This window comes from Engystomops pustulosus, chromosome 6, assembly GCF_040894005.1.
Source record: "Engystomops pustulosus chromosome 6, aEngPut4.maternal, whole genome shotgun sequence".
Lineage (NCBI taxonomy): Eukaryota > Metazoa > Chordata > Amphibia > Anura > Leptodactylidae > Engystomops > Engystomops pustulosus.
The window spans coordinates 107,004,164-107,025,866 of NC_092416.1; the positions used below are offsets into that span (position 1 = coordinate 107,004,164).

Here is a 21,703-nt window from a genome sequence, read left to right on the forward strand (position 1 = left end):
AAAACTGAAACAAAAACAAACCCAAGACACTACCCCTTTTATCTCTCTTGGCTTTAGCTGACTTAAAGTAGGTAGGTAGCACCGCAAAGCGCTCCAGTAGAGTCCCAGCACCTAGGGAAACTATCGCACCTAGCCTACTAGAGAGGTTTAATCTTTTTAGACGTTTCTGAGAATTCCATGACCATGGCGAGGCTGAGGCCCCGCTACCCCCAGAAACTCATACCTCCTTTTATTTAGTTTAATTCAATCAGCGGGTTTTCACCTAGCTGCCTCCAAATATACCATTAGGTGTGTACCTAATATACATATAACTTATTTATACTGCAGGGAAGTAGGGGGGAGAGAGAAAAAGAAAAAAAAAGGGGGGGGGCAGTGACCTCCCTGTTAAGGGGATATCAAACCATTTATCCACCTACCTATCCTCCATGAGTCGTGTCTAGATACGTGAATTTTAAAACTCATAAGTTCCCCTTTATCCGGGGCTATTCCCTGTGTTAATTTGTGTCTTTAGATTCCCAACTTCGCCTTAATCCAATCAAAATCAACAAATAAACACATTCCATCTACCCTATATTCATGTTATCTATTGAACTCTTATAACCCCGCACTTTAAATTGATACCCCATACTCATAATCTTTTAGTGAGGAAACCGATCTTATAGACTAGTACTATGTTGCTTCTAATAAATATATAAAGGAAAAAAAAATTACTTTTAAAAATAAGCATATAGTGACGTGGCTCTATAATTCTTAAAATAAACAACTCTAACCCATGTGAGTTCACCCTCTACCATTTGATTCACTCTTTATATCTTAACATCCTTTTATACTCCCCCAATTAATCCCCCCTCGATCTGACTCTCCAAGCATCACGGCCCAGATCCACCTAACCCCCAGGTATATTTCAATCCCCCTATTTCATAAACAAATATTCTTCTATAATACATATTCATCACAAAATAATAAATTATTCAGATCATAATAGGATATCATAGTATCATAGTATATAAGGCTGGAAAAAGACGCAAGTCCATCAAGTCCAACTTTTAAGAATTAAATGTTTTATCCCCATAACCCGTAATATTTTTTCTCTGCAGAAAGGCATCCAGGCCTCTCTTGAACATGTACATAGTCCGCTATAACAACCTCCTGGGGCAGAGAGTTCCATAGTCTCACTGCTCTTACAGTAAAGAACCTTTGTCTATGTTGATGGTAGAATCGCCTCTCCTCTAGGCGTAGAGGATGCCCCCTTGTCCTGGTCACAGGCCTAGGTGTAAAAAGATCTTTGGAGAGATCCTTGTACTGTCCGTTCAGGTATTTGTACATTGTAATGAGGTCTCCCCTCAGTAGTCTTTTTTTCTAAACTGAATAATCCCAAATTTTGTAATCTGTCATTGTATTCTAACCCCTCCATTTCCCCCATTAAGTTTACCATCCACCAATACCCCCAAGTCCTTTTCAGCTCCAGTTTTACCAAGTAATTGACCGTTTAGATCATAATTATACTTTTTGTTTTCATTGCCCAAGTGCATAACTTTACATTTATCTACATTAAACCTCATCAACCATTTCTCTGCCCACTCCTCAAGCTTCCACAAATCCCTCTGTAATGCTAAACTATCGACCTCAGTATTTATTACTTTACACAGCTTAGTATCATCTGCAAATATTGAAACTTGACTGTGTAAACCCACTACAAGGTCATTAATAAAAATATTAAAAAGTGGCCCCAATACTGACCCCTGTGGCACTCCACTGGTAACATCAACCCAATCTGAGAATGTGCCATTAATGACCACCCTCTGTTTTCTATCACTAAGCCAATTACTTAGCCAAATGCACAGATTTTCTCCTATTCCCAGCAGTCTCATTTTATATACCAACCTTTTATGTGGCACGGTGTCAAATGCCTTTGAAAAGTCCAGATATACGACAAAGCAAATCATTATCACATCCCTTCTGTACTATAGGAAAATTTCTAATTCTCTGATATAAATATACAATCCTATGATACTTAAATTATCACCCCTAAAACCTCCTCCCCCCCCCCCCCAAAAAAAAAAACAAAAAAAAAAATTTCGTTAGGTCCCTTGGTTCCCCATGCTCTATTACTCTACCCCCATTCTTATGACATAGCTGTATGGGGACAAATCATTTATAATAGTGGAGCTAAAATGCGGGTACACTGGGAGCTATCCAGTAAATAAATATTTGGGGATTTTTAACCTCCCGGGTGGCCCCATTCACAGGGGGGAAAGGAGGGAAAGAAAGGAACCATTATAGTAAGACCCCCCCCCCCCCTATCCAATGCATTATTTTACATTCCCCAGATATTACATCAGGACACCCTTTTTTATCATCATGTGAAAGTCAATAATCTAGGCAGTTCTAGGCAATGCTGGCGCTAACCACTGGTTAACTTCTGGCTGAGAATTGCTTGATATGTCCCTTCTAATTAAGAGCTGTGTTTCTGAGCGCTGTGTTCGGCCCCTAGCTCTTGCTATAATGGGGCTGGGTAAGGGATATAGAGTCCAATCCAAGATCTCCACTGGTTCGATCCCCAAAATTCTGTAAGCGCCGTTTAAGTCTGGTGTATACACCGTATAGGTCAGGCCGTCACTACGTAGGGTAACACAAAAGGGGTAGCCCCATTTATATGTTGCCCCAATATCTTTTGCCCTTAGCAAAGAGAAGGTTGCTGAGTCCACTCCTGCAAAGGAGCGTTTTGAAATGTCTGGTAATAGGAACACTTGCATGTTTGCAAACTGGATAGGACCCCTCTCCCAGGCTTTTTTCAAGATGTTTTCTTTCTGTTTAAAATAATGCATAGCACGTCCCGTGCAGCATTGTCCGAGCCTCTATTGAACTTGTATGCGACCCGTGTTAAAGATATGTTGCCGCATCTTTCAGCCGGTCCCCTGATAATGATTCGGGCATTCCCCTGATCTTAATATTTTTCCTCCTGCCACGATTTTCTAAGTCATCTATTTGCAGGGCCAGCTCTTTTATAATGTTGGAATGTGTTTGTACCAGTGTGTGTATCTCAGCACATTCTCTGTTCAATGCGTTGGTGTTGGAGGTGGCTAATTGCCTCTGAATTAACAGCCACAGCGGCCCGTACCTCCTCCAGTTCCCACAGGCATTTTTCCTCCAGTCTGGTAATCTGTATTTCTAAGTCATTTCTAGTCGGAAGAGCCACCAACATCTCTTTAAGCTCTGCAAGGGATACTGTTTGCCCCATGTTACCTGCTAAAGGGTTATTCTGTCTCCTGGCCACTTACGACATTCGGCACTGGCTGAGCAACCTCCTCTGCTTCACCACGCTGCTCAGGACTCGCTGCCTCCTGAACACCACGTACAGGTCCTCCTGATGTCCTCTGCTGTCCTGCACGCGCCTGGCCGGCCATAGTTGGGAAGGACTGCATACCTCCTATAGAAGTCAGGGCAAAACGAGCGATGGAGGGTACAGGTGAGCCAGCCAATGGTCCAGCCTGCCGCCGACCTTCACGCGGCATATTATCGCTGTGGGCTGTAATTTGTTTAATTAGCTTGTACCTTCGGAGTCCTGCTGGCCACCGCAGTCCCTCTGAGGCAGACACCGGTCAACGCCGGCTAGTCTTCTGTGGCTCCGAATCTGATGCCGATCAAGTGGCTAGTAGAGCGTCCTCAGCTTGCTCCGCAGCATCTCCTGTAAAGGTGCCAATGTAACTCTGCAACCGCGTCTAGCCGCTCCGTGGAGACACCAACCCCGCTACGATCAGCTGTTAGAGGTATCGTTAGGGAGCTCGAGGGATGCCCAGCCTCTCCCGTTCACTTCATGTTCCGGTCCCGCCTCCTGCCGTGATGCTTAATTTTAGTTTAATCCCCCTTTGATCCCAGCACCATTTGACGTCTTAAGTCAGAGCGGTCAGCATGGAGTTAAAAATTAGTCTCCACGGCAGCCCACATCAGTATGGCGGTGTATTAATTTAAACAAGTGATTAGATGATCACTTCCCCCCAGAGGGGGACAAGAAAAAGTATAATACATTTTTTTTTTTTTTTTTTAAATACAATAGATGTCTCCTAAATGCACCATATAGTGTAAAAATTCCCAAACACAAAATCGCCCCACATTTTATGTATCGCCATGTCCGTTAAATAATTGCTGAAACCGTATTGTAACCACGTTTAAAAAAAAAAAAATTCAGTTTCATGCCACATGATGGCCCCATCTGGAGGTTGCTCCTAACACCTGTAGGGACAGGAAGTTTAAATATGCCTCCCTAGCAACCTGTCACCAGTGCTTTCGGTCCCTACAGGGGATAAGTTAAGACAGTAACACTCTCCTCCAGATGGTGGTGGTGGGGCTCTATACTTTTCGAACATGGTCCCCTTCCAGCGGTCCATGGGGGCCAATGCAGAGGGACAGCTGTGTCCGGGAGTATGGTGATACGACAGGTTCACCTGTCTATTCAAGCGCTCAGCGCTGGGAATGTTGCTGCAGGCACAACTTGAGGGCAGAAGCAGTTTGGCGTCAGCCCGTAAATAGTCACTGCCGCCCAAATTTGAGATTTCAGGTCACGAAAGCCTGTAAATGCCAGGGGTTGTATGTGTGACTATTTTTTAAAGCCGGGAGTAACGTTCATCTGAGGTCTCTGTGCTAGAATGGCGAACAAGGCTGAATCAATCCAGGTACCAGTTGGTGAGTAATTTAGCTTTCTGTAAATGTACATAATACCATTTTATAAAAGTAAACCTCTAACAACCTCCTAAAGTGGTTAAAAAGTCTAAACGCTACTTTGTATGTAACTCTAAACTACCGGACCAGTAGACAAAATTATGTCCAATTTGCGCTACGGAAGTAGTCCAGGGTAAAAAAAAGCCTACCTTAATGGAAGATTTAAAATCAATGATTGACTCTGTTGTACCAATTTTTGTACAGCGATCACTTTCCTCATTATTCTGAACCTCCTAAGAAAATGGTATAGATTCTCCGCCAAAGTACAGCGTTTTGGTTAAACCAGTGAACCGGAGATGAAGTCCAAAAATAAACTTTGTTCTTCCATTTCAAGAAAGATTAGTTTGGCCCTGACCTAGACTCTATTCGTATTCAAAGCTTTCTCTAAAACAGTGATGGCGAACCTTTTAGCGACAGAGTGCCCAAACTGCAACCCAAACCTCCCTTATTTATCACGAGGTGCCAACCAAAAATTAAAGCGGTAATTTATTGCTCCCTGTTTTTCAACAACTTTCAATTAGATTGGCCTCCTGAGGACAGCAACACAGTAGAAAGATGGAAAATTTGCATCACTTTAGCTTCTTTCCAGTGTCCCACTGTACACAGAGAATCCACCAAAGATAATTCGGCCCTGTCTACTCATTCTCCCTATTCCTACAGTTCGAAGTAGAGAAGCAAGTATCAAAATGTCTGAAAACGGCATCTTTTAAGTGGCTTGCAACTGCAGGAAGATTCTTTGAGTCCCGTCTGGTGTGCTGGGGCGATGGCCCGGGTGCCCACAGAAAGGGCTCTGAATGCCGCCTCTGGCACCCGTGCCATAGGTTCGCCACCAGTGCTCTAGAAGAAAGGGTTCCCTGAAATTAATTCATCCAAAGAGAAGCCCTTTTTTGTCCCTTCTGGGATAATAAGGAAAGTTGCAGGTCCAGAGAAAGATCAGGCACATGGCATACTCACAGGGGAGGTAGAGACTTCCTCTTTGACCAAAAACATGAGGTCAACAAAGAGTGACGCCAAGGTGGTGGCAGACTCGGAAAGTTAGTAGCCAGTTGGGAGAAAATCATTCAATCTGTAATAAAATCAGGCTACAGAATAGTTGGTAAAAAATCCCCACTAAGATTCCTTATCACCTCGTAATCCACATAAGCCTTATCAGACCTATGGACCAACATCTAGGACCTGGATGTGATTGTTCCTGTTCCTTTTCAAGAAAGGGGCCCCCATTTATTTTTGGTAAAAAAAAAAAAAAAAAGGTCATATCGGTAAATAATCGAAAGAAATTAAACAATTGGATTTTATACCACTGGTTCAAGATGTAATCTGTTAAATCAGCAATTCCCCTGAGATTATACACATGAAAAATTATTTCCCTATCTCAAGGATGCATGCTATTATATCCCCATTCATGTTTACACTTTTTAGAAGTTGAGTCAGGAGTCAAGATTCATGAGCCATATTGCGGTTTCAAGCTTTACCCTTTGGGATATCATTAGTACCCAGAACCTTCAATGCAATGGACCTTCTCCGAACAGCCAATTCCAAGGAGGAATTGGTGAAATGTCAAAATCTAACCATGCAAACACTGACAGATGTATGTTGGATAGTAAACACTCAGAAATCAGCTAGTTCCAAACAAGTGTCAGTGTCATGCTAGACTTGGAAAAAATGCTCCTTTCTACCTCCAGATAAAGTAGGGAAAATAATCCTTCAGATAAAATCTTTGCTGAACAAAGAATACATGTCTTTTTGAGAAATGTGTCTGACACTTTCTTGCGCGTTGGATGAAAGATGTTAGAGACCCTAGCAGAATCATACCATGCTCCACCAGACTTGGATACCGTCAGTTTAGGACAAGAACAATCTACATTTAGACTTAAAAATATCCATCCCCTCAAGAGTAAAATTAGAACTATCGTGGTAAAGAAAGTCTTCTCAGAGGGGGATTCTGGGATAGTAACACACAGATGCCAGCCTCTCTCAGGTTGGGGAGCAATCCTACAGGGAGCGATCCTGCAGGGTCAGTGGGATCCGAATACTAAGTAAAAGTCATCAAACTTCAGAGTTGACAGCCATTTGGAAAGCTGTGTTGCAATCTTCGGACAGGATCATGATTCGGATAATGTCAGACAACAGAACAGTGGCTGCGTTCCTTAAATATCAGGGGGGTACAAGGTCTTAGGACCTGAGCCATCTTTCAAAGAAGATTTTCCTGTGGGAAGAAAACATTGCCTATATGAAAGGTATGGAAAACGAGGAAGCAGACTATCTAAGCTGTACTTGAGTGGAACCCCATAAGTTGGCATTGAACCCAGAAGTTTATCAGATAACCTCAAAATGGGGAAACCCACAAATAAACCTGTTCCATCCTGCAAAAAACCAAAGAAATTTCTTTCCTCTAAACCCTGGGGATGAAGCAACTGGATTGGATGAGTTTTCTCAAAAAAGGAACAAGCCGGGAAAGAACCAAATTGATGCTTATGGCATCTCTTTCGCCAAAGAGTAGCTGGTTTTCTGTGATCAGGAGCTTGACATTAGAAGATCACCAGCTTGACATTAGAAGATTACCAGTCAGACACTATCTCAAGGACCTCTTTCTCCCAAACCTAATGAATCTGAAATTAACAGCATGGTTCCTGAAAGGAACATACTAAGTGAGCGTCTTACAGATAAGTAATTGATACTTGAATGGCCAGTAGAAAACCAGTGACAAATGCAATTTGTTCAAATCTGGAAGACGTTCTTCAGCTGGTGTGGTAAGAGTCCTGAACAGATGAAACCAAACATGGCACTAATACTAGATTTTCTACAGCAGGGTTTCTCAAAGGGTCTAAAACCAAATATAATAAACCCTCTTCTGATACAAATATCAGTCTTGAGTATCGTTTTTGACACTTCCCTCGTGGAGCATCCGTGGATTTGTAGGCTTATTAAGGGCTGTACCAGACTTGGACCTACAATAAGAGTGACTACACCTCCGTTGGATTTGTCTCTAATATTAAACATGCTTTCTAAATTACTCTTTGAACCATTAGTCAAGTGACAACAAACACTTAACGATGAAGGTAGCATTCTTAAAAGCCGTTACATCTTCCTGCAGATTAGGTGAAATGCAAGCCCTATCAAGTAAGGAACCATTTCTTACCATTCTGGATGACAGAATCCTCCTAAAACTAGATCCATTCTTTCTTCCCAAAGTTGTATTGGACTTTAACCCCTACGGGACTCAGCCTCTTTTGGCCTTAAGGACGCGGCCCCATTCTTCAAATCTGACCTGTGTCACTATGTGGTTATAGCTTTGGAACGCTATGAGATATCCAGGGGATTTTGAGATTGTTTTCTCCTGACACATTGTACTTCAAATTAGTTTAAAATTTTGGATGAAATCTTTTGCGTTTAGTTATGAAAAAAAACTAAATTTGGCAAAAATTTGGAAAAATTCTTTATTTTCAAGGTTCTAAATTCTCTACTTTTGATGCAGATAGTCATAGCTCCCAAATAAATTCATAACTTACATTTCCCAAATGTCTGCTTTATGCTGGCATGGTTTTTTAAGATTCCACATATTTTACTAGAATGTTATGAGACTCAGAATTTAGGTATCATTTTTCACATTTTTTTTTTGTAAAATCGCCAAAACCCATATTTAGATGGACCTGCTCAACTTCTAATTGACACTGAGAGGCCTAAATAAGTGAGACTCGTAAATTACCCCATTGTGGAAACTACACCCCTCAACGTATGAAAAACCACTTTTAAGAAGTTTGTTAACGCTTTACGTGTTTTATAGGGGTTAAAACAAAATGGAGGTGCAGTCTGCAAATTGTAATATTTTTTCACAATACACCCATTTTGGGTGGAAAATTAAACATTTACAATGGATTAAATGAATAAAGGCTCCACAAAGTTTGTTACCCAATCTCTCCCGAGTACATGGATACTCTATATGTGGTGGTGACCTGCTGTATGGGCACACGGCCGGGCAGAGAAGGGAAGGAGGCGCCATGTATATCAGATTTGCTATGTCACATTGTACAGGCTATAATTTTTTTTCTTTTTTTTTAATGTGGACCTGTAGGGGCTTATTTCTTTTGCCACATGAGATGCACTTTTCTGGTACGTAATTTGGGGGAATCTATAGGCTAATTGGTGAGATTTTATTAACTCTTTGTTGGTGGAGGAAATGAAAATCATCACTTTTCAGGAAGATTTTTATGTTTTGGCTGTTTACCATACCATAAAAATAGTATATTTTTATTCTATGGGTCGCCACAATTACAAAAAGACCTCATTTATATAGATTTATTTTTTCCCATTTTTACTGAATAAAAAGTAATTTGGCAAAAATGTTATTAATTTTAGCATCAGTCTTTCATATGCATAACTTTTTTATTTTTCGCCTCACAAATCTGTTTAACCCCTTCCCGACATTTGACGTAATAGTACTGCATCGTGGGAGGTGCGTTCCCGCAAAATGCAGTACTATTACGTCAAGCTTCTTCCGTTCAGGAGCCGGCGCCAGAAGCTGCGGGTGTATTATAGCTGACACCCGCCTCTAACACCCGTGTTAGAGGCATTTAAAGGCAATTATAGTCGAATGGCCCCCCCCCCCCCCCCCCCGCGGCGCTTACTGGGGGGGGTCCGCTGCTCCGATCGCAGCCCCGGGACTGCCGGTGCCCGGGGCTGCGAGATCTTGATCCGGAAGCCGGGTCCGTGCCTTCTGGCAGGACCCGGCTGTAAGACACTGGGCATGCGCAGCATGCTCAGTGTCTTACATTACACAGTGCCATACATCTGTATTGCACTGTGTAACCTGTAAAAAAAAAAAAAAAAAGCTTGAACAAGTGAACAGAAGATCACTTGTTCAAGCTTAGATGTCAGTTACTGTAAAAAAAAGTAAAAATAAAGGTTTTTTTACAATAAAAATAAATAATAAAAGAAAGTGAAAGTCCCCCCAAACACCACATTTCCCTTTACACAAGTAATAAAGTATAAAAAACACTAAATCACGAAAAAACCCCCACTTATTTGGTATCGCTGCGTCCGTAACAATCTGTACAATAAATCCTAATCATAATTGGACCCGCTCGGTGAACGTGGTAAAAAAAAAAAAAAAAAAAACCAAAAACTTGCCAAAAATTAAAACTTTTTATCAAATTGCTTTACAAAAAATGTTCTAAAAAGTGATCCGAAAAAGTTAGAAGCACCAAAATGATACCAATAAAAAGAGCAACTTGTCACGCAAAAAATAAGCTTACAACCAGCTCCGTAAACCAAAAAATACTATAATTATGCTGCTATAAAAATGGCAATACTAAAACAAATACAATTTTTTCTATTCTAGTTTTCCTTCAATAAAATTGGACAAATAAAAATAAAACTATATAAATGAGGTATCACCGTAATCGTAGAATAAAGATAATATATTGTTATGCTACACTGAACACCCCCCCAAAAAAAAAATGCTAAAAATCCAAAACAAGAATTGATGATTTTATTTTCCTCCACACGTAAAAAGTTAATAAAATTGCTTCAATAAGCTAAAAACCCACTAAAATTAAGTTTTTTTTACAGTGCATCTCGTCTCGCAAAAAATAAGCCCTTATTTGTCTAAATTGCTTAAAAAATAAATAAAGATTGTATAGCCTATTCCCCGGTCAGGGTAAGACGGCGGCTGTTCACTGATCGGGGTAAGACGGCGGCTGTTCCTGACAGCCATCCATCCTGCCCCATGGACCAGAAGGGTTACGTACCCCCCACACACCCCCAGTTTATTATCGCTGCTATTGGCTCATCAATTCAGACGAGCCAATAGCAGCTAATTTACTTATGACGTCAGTAATACCGGTCACCATGTCTGTAGACACGGTGATCGGGGCAGGGTGGCGGCTGTTCCTGACAGCCCCAATTTTTCCTTGCGGTACAGAGGGGTTTTGTTGCCCCCCTCTGTCCATGTTTGCCGCTATTGGCTAGTCGATTTGGTCCAGCCAAAAGCAGCAAAATTCGTCACAATGGGCATCGCTAAGGTGAATAAGAGCAACACTTGGCGATAATTTCCCTACTAAAACGAAGAAAAGCGCTGGCCGTGCACATTGTTCAGATGATGCTGTACAACTCTTACGAGCTGTTCCAATGTGCAGGTCCTGCTGTATCATTTCTCCGCTTTCAAAAGGAAGATATTACGAAACCTAGTACCTCCTGGTTTATATGTTCCTGTGTTTTGCCAGGACAGCATTTTCCCGGTGAATTCTGCTGCTTCTAATGATAGGACTCAATAAAGAGTCTGTTCCAAAAGAGGAGTTAGGATGGACACTATATACTACTAAGAGACCTGCGACAACTCCAGAGTGACAAAAGTTTAGTTGGTCCCTTGATATATACTACCTCCTTATACACTAGACATTCACAATTCATGCCCAACCTGTTGTGAATTAATTTCGGTAAAATGAATAATTGTAACAACTGTTATGTCCTGTTGCTCCCTATACCCCTCCATTATTTCATAAGGGGCGCCACATAACGGGCACTGAACTTTCCAGAAATAATTGAAATTTCCATCTTGGACTCCATTGCACATCATATTTGGAAACCACCTATATGTTCAAAATGCTCATTTCACCACGTGTATTACACTACACCACATATTACACCTTGCTATATTCCCCAAGGGGTGTACATTCAACAATTAGGGTCACTTTTCGGGTTCCCCTCTGTTTTGGTACCACTAGGGCTCTCCAAATGCACCCTGACACATGTAAAGGATGATTGTCAAATCTGGCTTCTAAAAGGCCAAAGCCCCTCTTTCCCTTCTGAGCCCTACTGTGTACCCATACAACACTTTATATGCAAAAGTGGTGCAGTTCTGTGCTTAGGAGAAATAGTTTTACACATTTATGGGGTTGTTTCATCTTTTATCCCTTGTGGCTTACAAAAATTTGGGGTAAAAGTGACTTTTTTGAGAAAATTTTCACCTTTTTTCACTTTTGGGGCCTAATTGAATCAAACACCTGTTGGGGAAAATACACAAATTACACGTTGCTAAACTCTCCAAGGGGTGTACTTTCCAAAATGGTGTCTCATGTTGGGGCTTTTCTCTGTTTTGGTACCATTATGGCTCTCCAAATGCATCCTGACACATGAAAACTTTTTCAGCCATATTTGCCCTGCAAAAACGAAACAACGCTCTTTCCATTCCAAGTGCCCCCCTGTGCCCGTACAGCAGGGTACAGTGACAAAATGGGTATTGGCATACTCAGGAGGAATTTCCCTAAATATTGTAAAATGCATTTTCCTTTTTAACCCATTGTGAAGGTGCAAATTTTAGTGTTCAATGAATCTATTGTGAGATAAAATTACATTTCTCTAATTTCACTTTCATTTATCTTTCACCCTCATGAAACGCTCAAAGGGTTAACAAAATTCCCAAAGGTTGTTTTGAATATTTTGAGGGGTGTAGTTTCTAAAATGGTGTCATTTGTGGGGGGTTTCTGTCATGTGGGCCTTATAAAGTCACTTCTAACTAAATTGACCCTCCAAAAGTAGGTTTTAATGATTTTCGTGAAAATCTGAAAAATTGCACCTAAAGTTATAAGCATCCTAACATCCTAAATAAAGGAAAAGATGTTTGAAAAATGATGCCAAGTTAAAGCAGACATATGGAAAATGTTAGTTATCAAGTTATTTTAGTGATATGACCAACTTTCCAAAAAGTAGAAAATTTTGAATCTGGAAAACATTGTTTTTCTCAAAATTTTTGCCAAATTTCCATTTATTTCATAAATAAATACTAAATATATTGATTAAATTTCTCAACCAGCATGAAGTACAATCTCAAAATCAACTGGATATGTTAAAGCGTTCCAAAGTTATAACCACTTAAATAGACACATGTCAGATTTTAAAAAATGGGCCGTGTCAGGAAGGTGAAAAGTGGCTTCAGGGTTAAGGGCTTATTTTTTACAAGAAGGATTGTTCTTTTTAGTGGTCTTATTTTAGAGTGCATATTTTTTAAATCCCTTTTTAGAGCATTTTCATAGGGTATTACTTGAAAATGATCTTTTTTCTGGAGCTTTTTTTTGTTTTGTTTTTTACGGGGTTCACTTTGCGGATCTAATAACGATTCTGTTTTATTATGCAGATTGTTACGGACGCAGGGATACCAAATATGTGGGGATTTTGTGTATTTTATTCAATTGTACTGAATAGAAACCAATTTGGAGAAAATCTTGTTCATTTTAGCATCACCATCTTTTCATATGCATAACTTTTATTTTTCGGCTGACAAATCTGGTTAGGGGCTTATTTTTTGTGAGAAGAGTTGTTCTTTTTAGTGGGCTTATTTTGGAGTGCATAACATTTTTTAAATTACTTTTTAGAGCATTTTTTTTATAGGGTATTAATTAAAAATTATCTTTTTTCGGAACGTTTTTGCGGTTTTTTTTCTACGGCGTGTACCGTGCGGGTCCAGTAATGATTCTGTTTTATTATACAGATTGTTACGGACGCGGCAATACCAAATATGCAGGGGTTTTTTGTGTTTTTGTGTTTTTTATACTTAAGTGTTTTTATAGGAAAGTGACATTTTAGGGGCTTATATTTTAATGCATTTATTTTTTATTTATTCTAATGTGTTAACTTTAGTGTATTTGACTTTTTTTTTTTTTAATTATACATACTTGAACTTGAACCAGTGATGCTCTGATCACTGGTTTAAGTTCAATACACTGCTCTACAATACTATTTTATTGTAGAGCAGTGTAAACTGTCTGAGCAAGCTTGCGCATGCTCAGACAGTTTACAGTCAGACCCGGAAGGGGTCTGACTGCCATGGAGACCGGGCAGCTCCGGGGCACATGCCAGTCCTCGGAGCTGCCCAAAAGTGGATCGGATCCCCCGGTAAGCGGCACGGGGATCCGAGCCACAGCGCAAACACCCTTACACGCCACGGTCATGTTTGACCGCGGCGTGTAAGGGGTTAACACCCGCGATCGGAGCCGCTGCTTCTGGTACCGGCTCCGTTCGTGAGCCGTTGCCAGAAGCAGGACGTTATAGAACGTCCCCGTGCGTTAAGCATCTAGCCCCGGGGACGTACTATAACGTCCTGGTGCACCTAGGGGTTAATTAAAATCAGGATATAGTCTTTCTTTCTGTGATAACCCAAATATCAGGGAAAGAGATTGAAATACTTAACAAGTAAGAAGAGCTGTTATTCAATACTTTGTTGCCTAAAATGGCGTAATGATACTACCCTACTTATTCAATTAAAGGGAGAAAACAGGTCTGAGAGCCTCAATTTTCAATTGCTAGGTGGTTAACAAACAACATTTCTGAATGTTACTCAAAAGTAAATTCACCTAGCCCTGTATCGATCAAAGCCCATTCAACCAGAGCAGTAGCGGCATCTGGGGCAAAAAGAATAGGGCCAAAACTTTAACAGTTATGCCAAGCAGCCACTTGGTCTGACCCATTGACCTTTGCTTGCCTTTCCCCGAGCTACTTCTAGGCAGAGTTGTCCTTTGTTAGGAAAATTCTTCAGGCGTTTACCCCCCGAAGTAATCTGGTAGATCTCCAGGTGGGACTGTCATGGTGGACGAAACAGAAAATGAGAATTAGGCCCACTGGTATTTCGGTTTCCGTAAGTCCTCCTTGACAGCCCCTGATTATTCCCTCCACTATTTGTTACCATATTAATATGGTGAAGGAATATATAAAGGGCAACCTTTCCTCATGGATTTTGGTAGACACTGGTGACTGGTTGCTAGGGAGGCATATTTACACGCTCGACTACCTGTCTCTACAGGTAATAGGAGCAACCTTCAGGTGGGGCTGTGGACATACGGAAACAGAATTAACAGCAAGTCTAATTCTTGTTTTTTTGTTTGTACAAAAAGTGAAGTCACATTTACCCCCTACATGATGCAAATAAAAAGTTCTTGTCCCACAAGAAATGAGCCCTAAATCTACTCAACAAAATGATAAAAATATTACACCACTTAGTAAACGGCAATGCAAAATCAAGGGATTTCTCTCAATATGTTCTACACAATAAAAAGTCTGAGATAAAGCTATATAAATGGAATATCGCTTTAACCGTACTGACCCATTGAACATAAGTAAAATATAATCTATGCTACTTGGTGTATAAAACCCTCAAAAAATTATGCCTCAAATAGTGTTACTGCAATCGTTGAGGGGTCTAGTTTTAAAATATGTCCACTCTTTCACTGGTTTTCACTGCCCTCAGCCAATGGGCAAGTAGTGCCTGAAATCTGTTCCAGCAAAATCTGCCAATAGATGCTCCTTCCATTCAAAGTCCCGCAGTGCGCCCATACAACACTTTGTTACTGCATTGAGGAGAAACTGGATAATATAAAACATGTAATCACAAACTACCAGGTGCGTTGTTACTACTTTAACCTGTTCTGAAAAAATGTAGGGGCCAAAGCAAGGCTTTTTGGAAAGATTTTCATTTACATCTGTGTTGGTAAAAAGCTTAATATACACCTTGATAAATACATATCATTTGAAAATTAAAGTACTGTACATTACAAAAAGCCTTTTAGATTTTACCCCCATGTATGTGTATGTATGTATGTATGTATGTATGTATGTATGTATATATATATATATATATATATATATATATATATATAATATTATAATTTTTTTTTTTTTTTTTTTTTTGTGGGTGGGGGAGAATAACGTTCACAGGAAACCTACCATAAAAATCAATTGTGATAAACTAGTGGCATGTACTCCTACATCCTGACTCTGTGACTGTGGTATATTTGTTATCCATTTCCTCCCTGGTTCTAAAATAAATTATGCTGATGGGTGGTTCAGCCAAGTTCACAGGCTATTGGTGTGCAATGAACACTTCCCCCTCCCATTGTGTGAAACTCTGCTACACTGAGATAGTGTTGCACCAATAACAGAAATTATACAATACTTGGAAAAGTATCTTGATTCAAAATACTGATGCAATACTTTTTTGTGAAAAGAAAAATCTGAATCCAATTTGAATTGAATTTGCTCCACTATCTTCCTATTGGTTTAACTGACTGTGCTAATAGAAGATTACTTCTAGATCACTGTACCTGAATCTTTGACTATGCCCCCTAGGTTTATCATGCATCAATAAAACTTAAAATTAAGAGTGTAGTTCACTAAAAAGAAAAATTAACCTACGTAAGGGAAATTGTTTAAAGTGCCTGTTTGTTAAAACCTTTGCAAGTGACGTCATTAAGGGGTTAATAATGTACTTAAAAATTTTTTATTTGCGTCAGCTGTCAAGTCACCAAAGATTACCATGCTGCATGCACATAAGATGGAATTAGTATTGCATTATACTGCAGTAGTATTGTAGTCCCCAAATCATATGAAGGTCTTAAAGAAGGACTCTGTACTGGCTGTTGCTTACAAAGTTGGGGTGTAATCTCAGGCTTACTTTTAATTTAGGATCTCCCAGAGTTCTTTGAGGATAACATGGAAACCTGGATGACAAACTTTCACAGCCTTCTGACATTGGATAACAAGCTCCTTCAAACAGAGGTGAGATTTTGGCTAACTGTACTGTCACCTTTTTAGTTCTTATTCTAGCTGTAACCATGCACATATTTGTATCTTATCCAAGGATGAGGAGGAAGCTGGATTGCTGGAAATGTTAAAGTCACAAATCTGTGACAATGCTGCTTTATATGCACAGAAATATGATGAAGAATTTCAGTCCTACTTGCCACGCTTTGTCACTGCCATATGGAATCTATTGGTTACCACTGGTCAGGAAGTTAAATACGACTTGGTAAGTTTTATTTTTCTCACTGATGGAGAAAGTGCTTGTGACTCTTGCTGGCAATACATTCACTATTCTCTATGGAGGGAGGAGGGGTCACCTCCTCCTCCTCTCCAGCACATGGCGGTATGCCCGCACGGCGGGCATACCGCGTGTGAATGTACCCTAAGACTTAAGTACCTGAGATGTCACTCTGGTCACATGACATGAACTTTGACCAGTAATGAGGCAAAAGGCATGGGGAGGATTAGATGGGAGGGGCGCAGGACATGCCCCACCTCTGATGCCAGGTTATTTAAGGTGACAATTTTTAGCTAAAGTGAAACTATCACTGAGTGTGTGTGTGTGTGTGTGCAAATCTAGTGACAGGTTCCCTATTAATATTTCATTTGGAAAAATATTCCGAATGCAGTTTAAATTGGTGGAAAATGCATTTGCGGCATTTTCTTGTTGACTTGTATTTTATGGCTTTTGCCGCGCACCAAAAAAATTACATGTCTACTTGTTTATTCTTTGGGTCTTTTTGATCACGGGGATACCAAATTTATTTTACATTTTATGTTTTGATACATTTACAAAAATGTAAAACCTGTACACATTTGTTTTGGCGCTTATAAAATTTTCATACTTCGATATGCGGAGCTGTGTGTGGTGTCATATTTATTTTGACACATGATGACTTGTTCAATGCTACACTTTGAAGGACTTTGCCATTTTTAAAAGTATTAAATGTTTTTTAAAAAAATTAAGACTGATCAAAAAGTTGTAAAGTTGCATTTTTGACTTTTCAGTTATGGCGTTTAATGCTGGGGGGGGGGGGGGGGGGGTTAGAAATAAAAAAAAATTCAATTTTTCAGACATCCTAGAATCCTTGGGTTGTCTGATCCTACAATGTAGTATGCCAGTATATGGGGATTTTCCACATCTATTTGCAAATCGCACATTGTAATGAAAGTGTTAAAACCGGACACCTTCGGGTCTTTGTATGACCCAAGGCTTTTATAGTAACCGATCGAATCCAATATGACAGCACCCATGCAACCAGGGATTTAATTGCCTCTGGCAGCTTTAATGGAAGCATTTACATGGTTAACTCCCGCAATTGGGTCCAGCACCGAACATGGGTGTTATGCCCACCTTGTGAGCCCGTGAGCCTTCTCCATACACCTGCAACCAACATGTAATGTACTATTATGTCACATGTCAGGGGTTAAAGTGGTTGTGTCTATTTATCCACCATCTATCGGATAACTATAAAGCATGCGGTTGGTTTCCTGGTGTATTCAGAAATGGGGTTTGGAAACCCCAATAATGCAATATGAACTTAAAGGTATTTGTGGTCATATTTGTGATAAAGGAAAAGATGGAGCTCCTTCAATAACTTTTTTGATTTCTAGATTTGGTTTACAGTACTGACAAACCCGGAAGTCCTTGTGCAATAAAAAAATCTATGCATACAATGATGCCCAGGATCCCTAAAATCATATATTCATCCCCTATATTTTAGATAAATATTAGACACAACCTCTTCAAGCCCACTGTTCTCTGGTTGAACAGGCAATTACACACCCCTTGCAGTGTGTGCTATTCGTGCAAGGCAGTGTCTTCGTTCAAGACTTGTCATACCCCTCATCCCCCACCCCCAGTTTGGCCAAAGTCCTCTGTTTTGCACTACTGAAGGGACGGCGGGGATGAGGGATATGTCAGCAGATTTAAGCTGAGACACGCACTGCCTCACAGAAATAACTTGCACCCTCGGAAACCTGACAATTGTGCAAAGTTAATTTTCTTAAGATACAAACTATGCAGCTTTAGCTAAAAACAGTGTTAGGATAGTGCTATGGGAACCTGTCACTAGGTTTATTGAAAATCTGTTTACTGGTTCCCTTGAAATACTGTCTTAGGCTACATTCACACAATGTATGCCCGCTGTACCATAGTATGGCGGGCATACATCGGTGCTGCGGAGAGGAGCAGGGGATGAGTGCAGCTCACCCCCGCCCCTCTCCATAGGAAGATACAGCGCACGGCGCCGTATCACGGGAAAAGATAGGACATGTCCTATGTTTTCCTGGGCTATGGAGCGGTACGGTGCCGCACGTGTGCTGCACCGTACAGCTCCCGTACAGGGCCATGAGCCCATAGAAGTGTATGGGGGACGTATATCGGCCGTATATACGTCCCCCATACATGTGTGAATGTAGCCTAAAGGAAGTATTTTGGTGTGCAGAATACAAGCCTTTATACAGATATGTACATTGAGTTGCAGATCTGAACTTGGAATTGCATAAAACGTCAAAACATCAGCATAATGCTTTCTTGAATAACATCTGATATTTTTTGTTAGTTGGTGAGCAATGCGATCCAATTTCTGGCATCTGTTTGTGAACGTCCACATTACAAGAACCTGTTTGAAGATCCGAACACGTTGACCAGCATCTGTGAGAAAGTCATTGTCCCAAACATGGAGTTCAGAGGTAAAGATCAACTCGTGTCATTTGCATGTTAAAGAGGTTTTACCATAAAGACCAGTTTCTTAAATGTGCTCAGATTACCAAAACACCTTCTCTAATTCAATGTTAACAAAAATATGGAATTTCACATATTTTATTCCAGTATGTCTATCAGTCCGGGTGTATACAATTTCAGTTACCCCAGCATCCGACCATATATTTTCTGACTTTGGGTTGGGCGTGGCATTTTCTCATGAATATCTTCTCTACTCGCTGTAGTCTCTGCTGCTTGCAGACAGAATGTGCCTGTGTGATCTTGTCTTATACTGCCCTGACCCCACCATTACGAGACTAGATCTACAAGCTACAGATAAGATCTTCATAGCAGGGGAAAGAGTTAAAGTAGAGCAAACCGTGTTTGATATAGCTGAGATGTAGCAGAGTTGAAGTCATTGTGTGTTATATCCATCTCATGGGTCTCATCTCCTCTTTGATCAGTCTCATCTTTTTTCTGTGTCAGATACTAGTAGAATATTCAGAAGCCAAATGAAAGTGTAAGGAAATCTGTACCCTGATAATATAAGCACAATATCATCACACATCTCGTAGCACAGAGGAATAATAAAAAGTCTGCTTAGAATCCCCGCCCACACTCTACAATTTTATTGCCGTTTTGGCTCAGATCACTCAGAGGTCATTGTAAAATTCCAAATTCCAAAATACTATTCAGAAAAAGGAAAAACGCTAGTTGAAATGTTAATTAAAAGATTTTTTTTTTGTATCAACATGTTCCTAAAGTTTTAACTTTTTTTTTTTATAAGCTTTCTGCAGTACCATTTTGAAAAAATGCTGCATTTTTTCTAAATTTCTTGTGTTCTCTAAACAGGATAAGGTATTTATCGATTGTGTGCGTTACAAACGAAGCAAAAACCAGGGTTTTTTTTAGTTTTTGTTATTAAATGGAATAAAAGTATTTTTGTTTTTACTTCGAAACTTTTTTACCTCCTCACCACGACAGTACCACCGAGAGGGGTCTGCCCGCAGGAACAGGAAACAAAGGCTTCAAAACTCCCCGCCTCCTCCATAACCTTGGTGGTTTCCCTTCTCTGCGGGAGAGCCAGTAAAACTCCCGGTAAAGCTTCAAAGGATCCTCTTCAGTCGGCGTCAGTCTCCTCCGGTGGCCAGGCGGATCGGGGCCAACACGGCGACGCATTATGTGCTAGGACTACATTTCCCAGGCATCCCTTGCAGATGGCGACTTCTGGAAGTGACGCGTGAGCGCTCTCCAAACACCCCTTGCCGCAAGGGGAATAACTTTAGTATTTGGGCGGAGCTGGTTGTGGACTTAATATTTTTTTTCATGACGATATGTTCTAAAATTTAATTGGTACTATTTTAGTGCTTGTAACATTTTTGGGAGTCCGATCCACTTCAGAAGCCCTTTACATGTTGCTGGCATGCTTGATCGCGGCGTGTAAAGGGTTAACACCGCGAGCAGAATACTCGTCACGGATATTACAGCAGGGTGTCAGATGCAATATGTGCTGGATCCATACGTGAGCTGGCACCTACCACGGTCTGTAATAGTAATGCACGCAGCTGCAAGTGCCTTCCCACTGCGTCGTGCTAGAACTGCGCACGTTGGGAAGGGGTTGATAGCCATTTAGGTCTTTGCTTCAGGCACACCAGTAACTTAACTGGTGTGTTGTTGTTGTTTTTTTTTTTTTTGTTTTTTTTTTATTGTATATAAATTTTAAGCAATGTTTGACAAACAGAATAAGACATCATTCATATCTTCAAATAACACTACATCGTTTTTCCAAACAAGCCTATTAGCAAGACAAGAAAATACAAAATAAGAATCCCCAATATGCCACCCCTTTCAGTTGGTGATTTTACATACATCCTTTGCATAAACTCTGGGCCTATGGAACCATAGCTTGCACAGCCTAACTCTGTCCCCTTCTTCCTTCAACTCTAGACATTCACCCATGATCAGAAAAGCCATCTTTCTCTCCCACGCCTGAAACTTTGGCACATTCACATATTTCCAATTATACAAGATGACCTTCCTTGCGATTAAGAGACCCTTCATAGAATGAAACGTCTCACCAAGTTTTGTACCCAGAACACACATCTTTAGATCATATGATCCTTCCCAGTATCAAGCTAATTTTGGGCATCTCCAGAACATAAGGATCAAATCTGCATCCCCCTCATTACATCTAGGACACTTCTCGTCTTTGTTTTAAATCTTGGAGCAATAATAAGGTATACCTGCACTGGCTGGAAAGTGAGTGTATGTGTGTTATAAAAAGAATTGTGGAAGGGGGAAAGGATTGGACTTCTTAACACTGCGATTATCTCTAAAAAAAAGACCAGTTGTCATGTTTTGGTGGAACACTAACCTGAAGCACCACTTCTAGTGGGTTTCTGTGGGTCCAGCAAAATGAATCCAACAGTGATTTCTTTGGTCCAGGTTCACACTATAGTCCCCGTTGTAGTCCAAGCAATAGTTGAGCAATAGCGAAGCCCCGGCCGGTAGCTTCGCTAAGTCAGACTAGTAAAAACAGATGTACCGGTGACGTCACTCACAAGGTATGGATGGTCCAGAAGGACAAACAGGAATATCCACCGACGCGTTGTCGAAAGCAACGGCTTTCTTCCTCAGGGTAAGATTCCTGGGTCTGGTGATGATGGTGTTTATATAGAATCCGTACTCTATGGTACTAATCCGTTCTTGAGA

General features: G+C 40.5%; 1 protein-coding gene across 1 annotated transcript in view; it reads left to right on the plus strand.

The window, feature by feature from the left end:
* Positions 1–16,171: 16,171 nt before the first annotated feature.
* Positions 16,172–21,703, plus strand: part of CSE1L (chromosome segregation 1 like) — a 245,821-nt gene continuing 240,289 nt past the window's right edge. Inside the window, exons 1-3 of the mRNA XM_072110531.1 lie at positions 16,172–16,263; positions 16,346–16,513; positions 18,852–18,981. Of these exons, the coding sequence (XP_071966632.1) occupies positions 16,198–16,263; positions 16,346–16,513; positions 18,852–18,981 (364 nt within the window). The 5' untranslated portion in view covers positions 16,172–16,197. The remainder of the gene's footprint in view (positions 16,264–16,345; positions 16,514–18,851; positions 18,982–21,703) is intronic.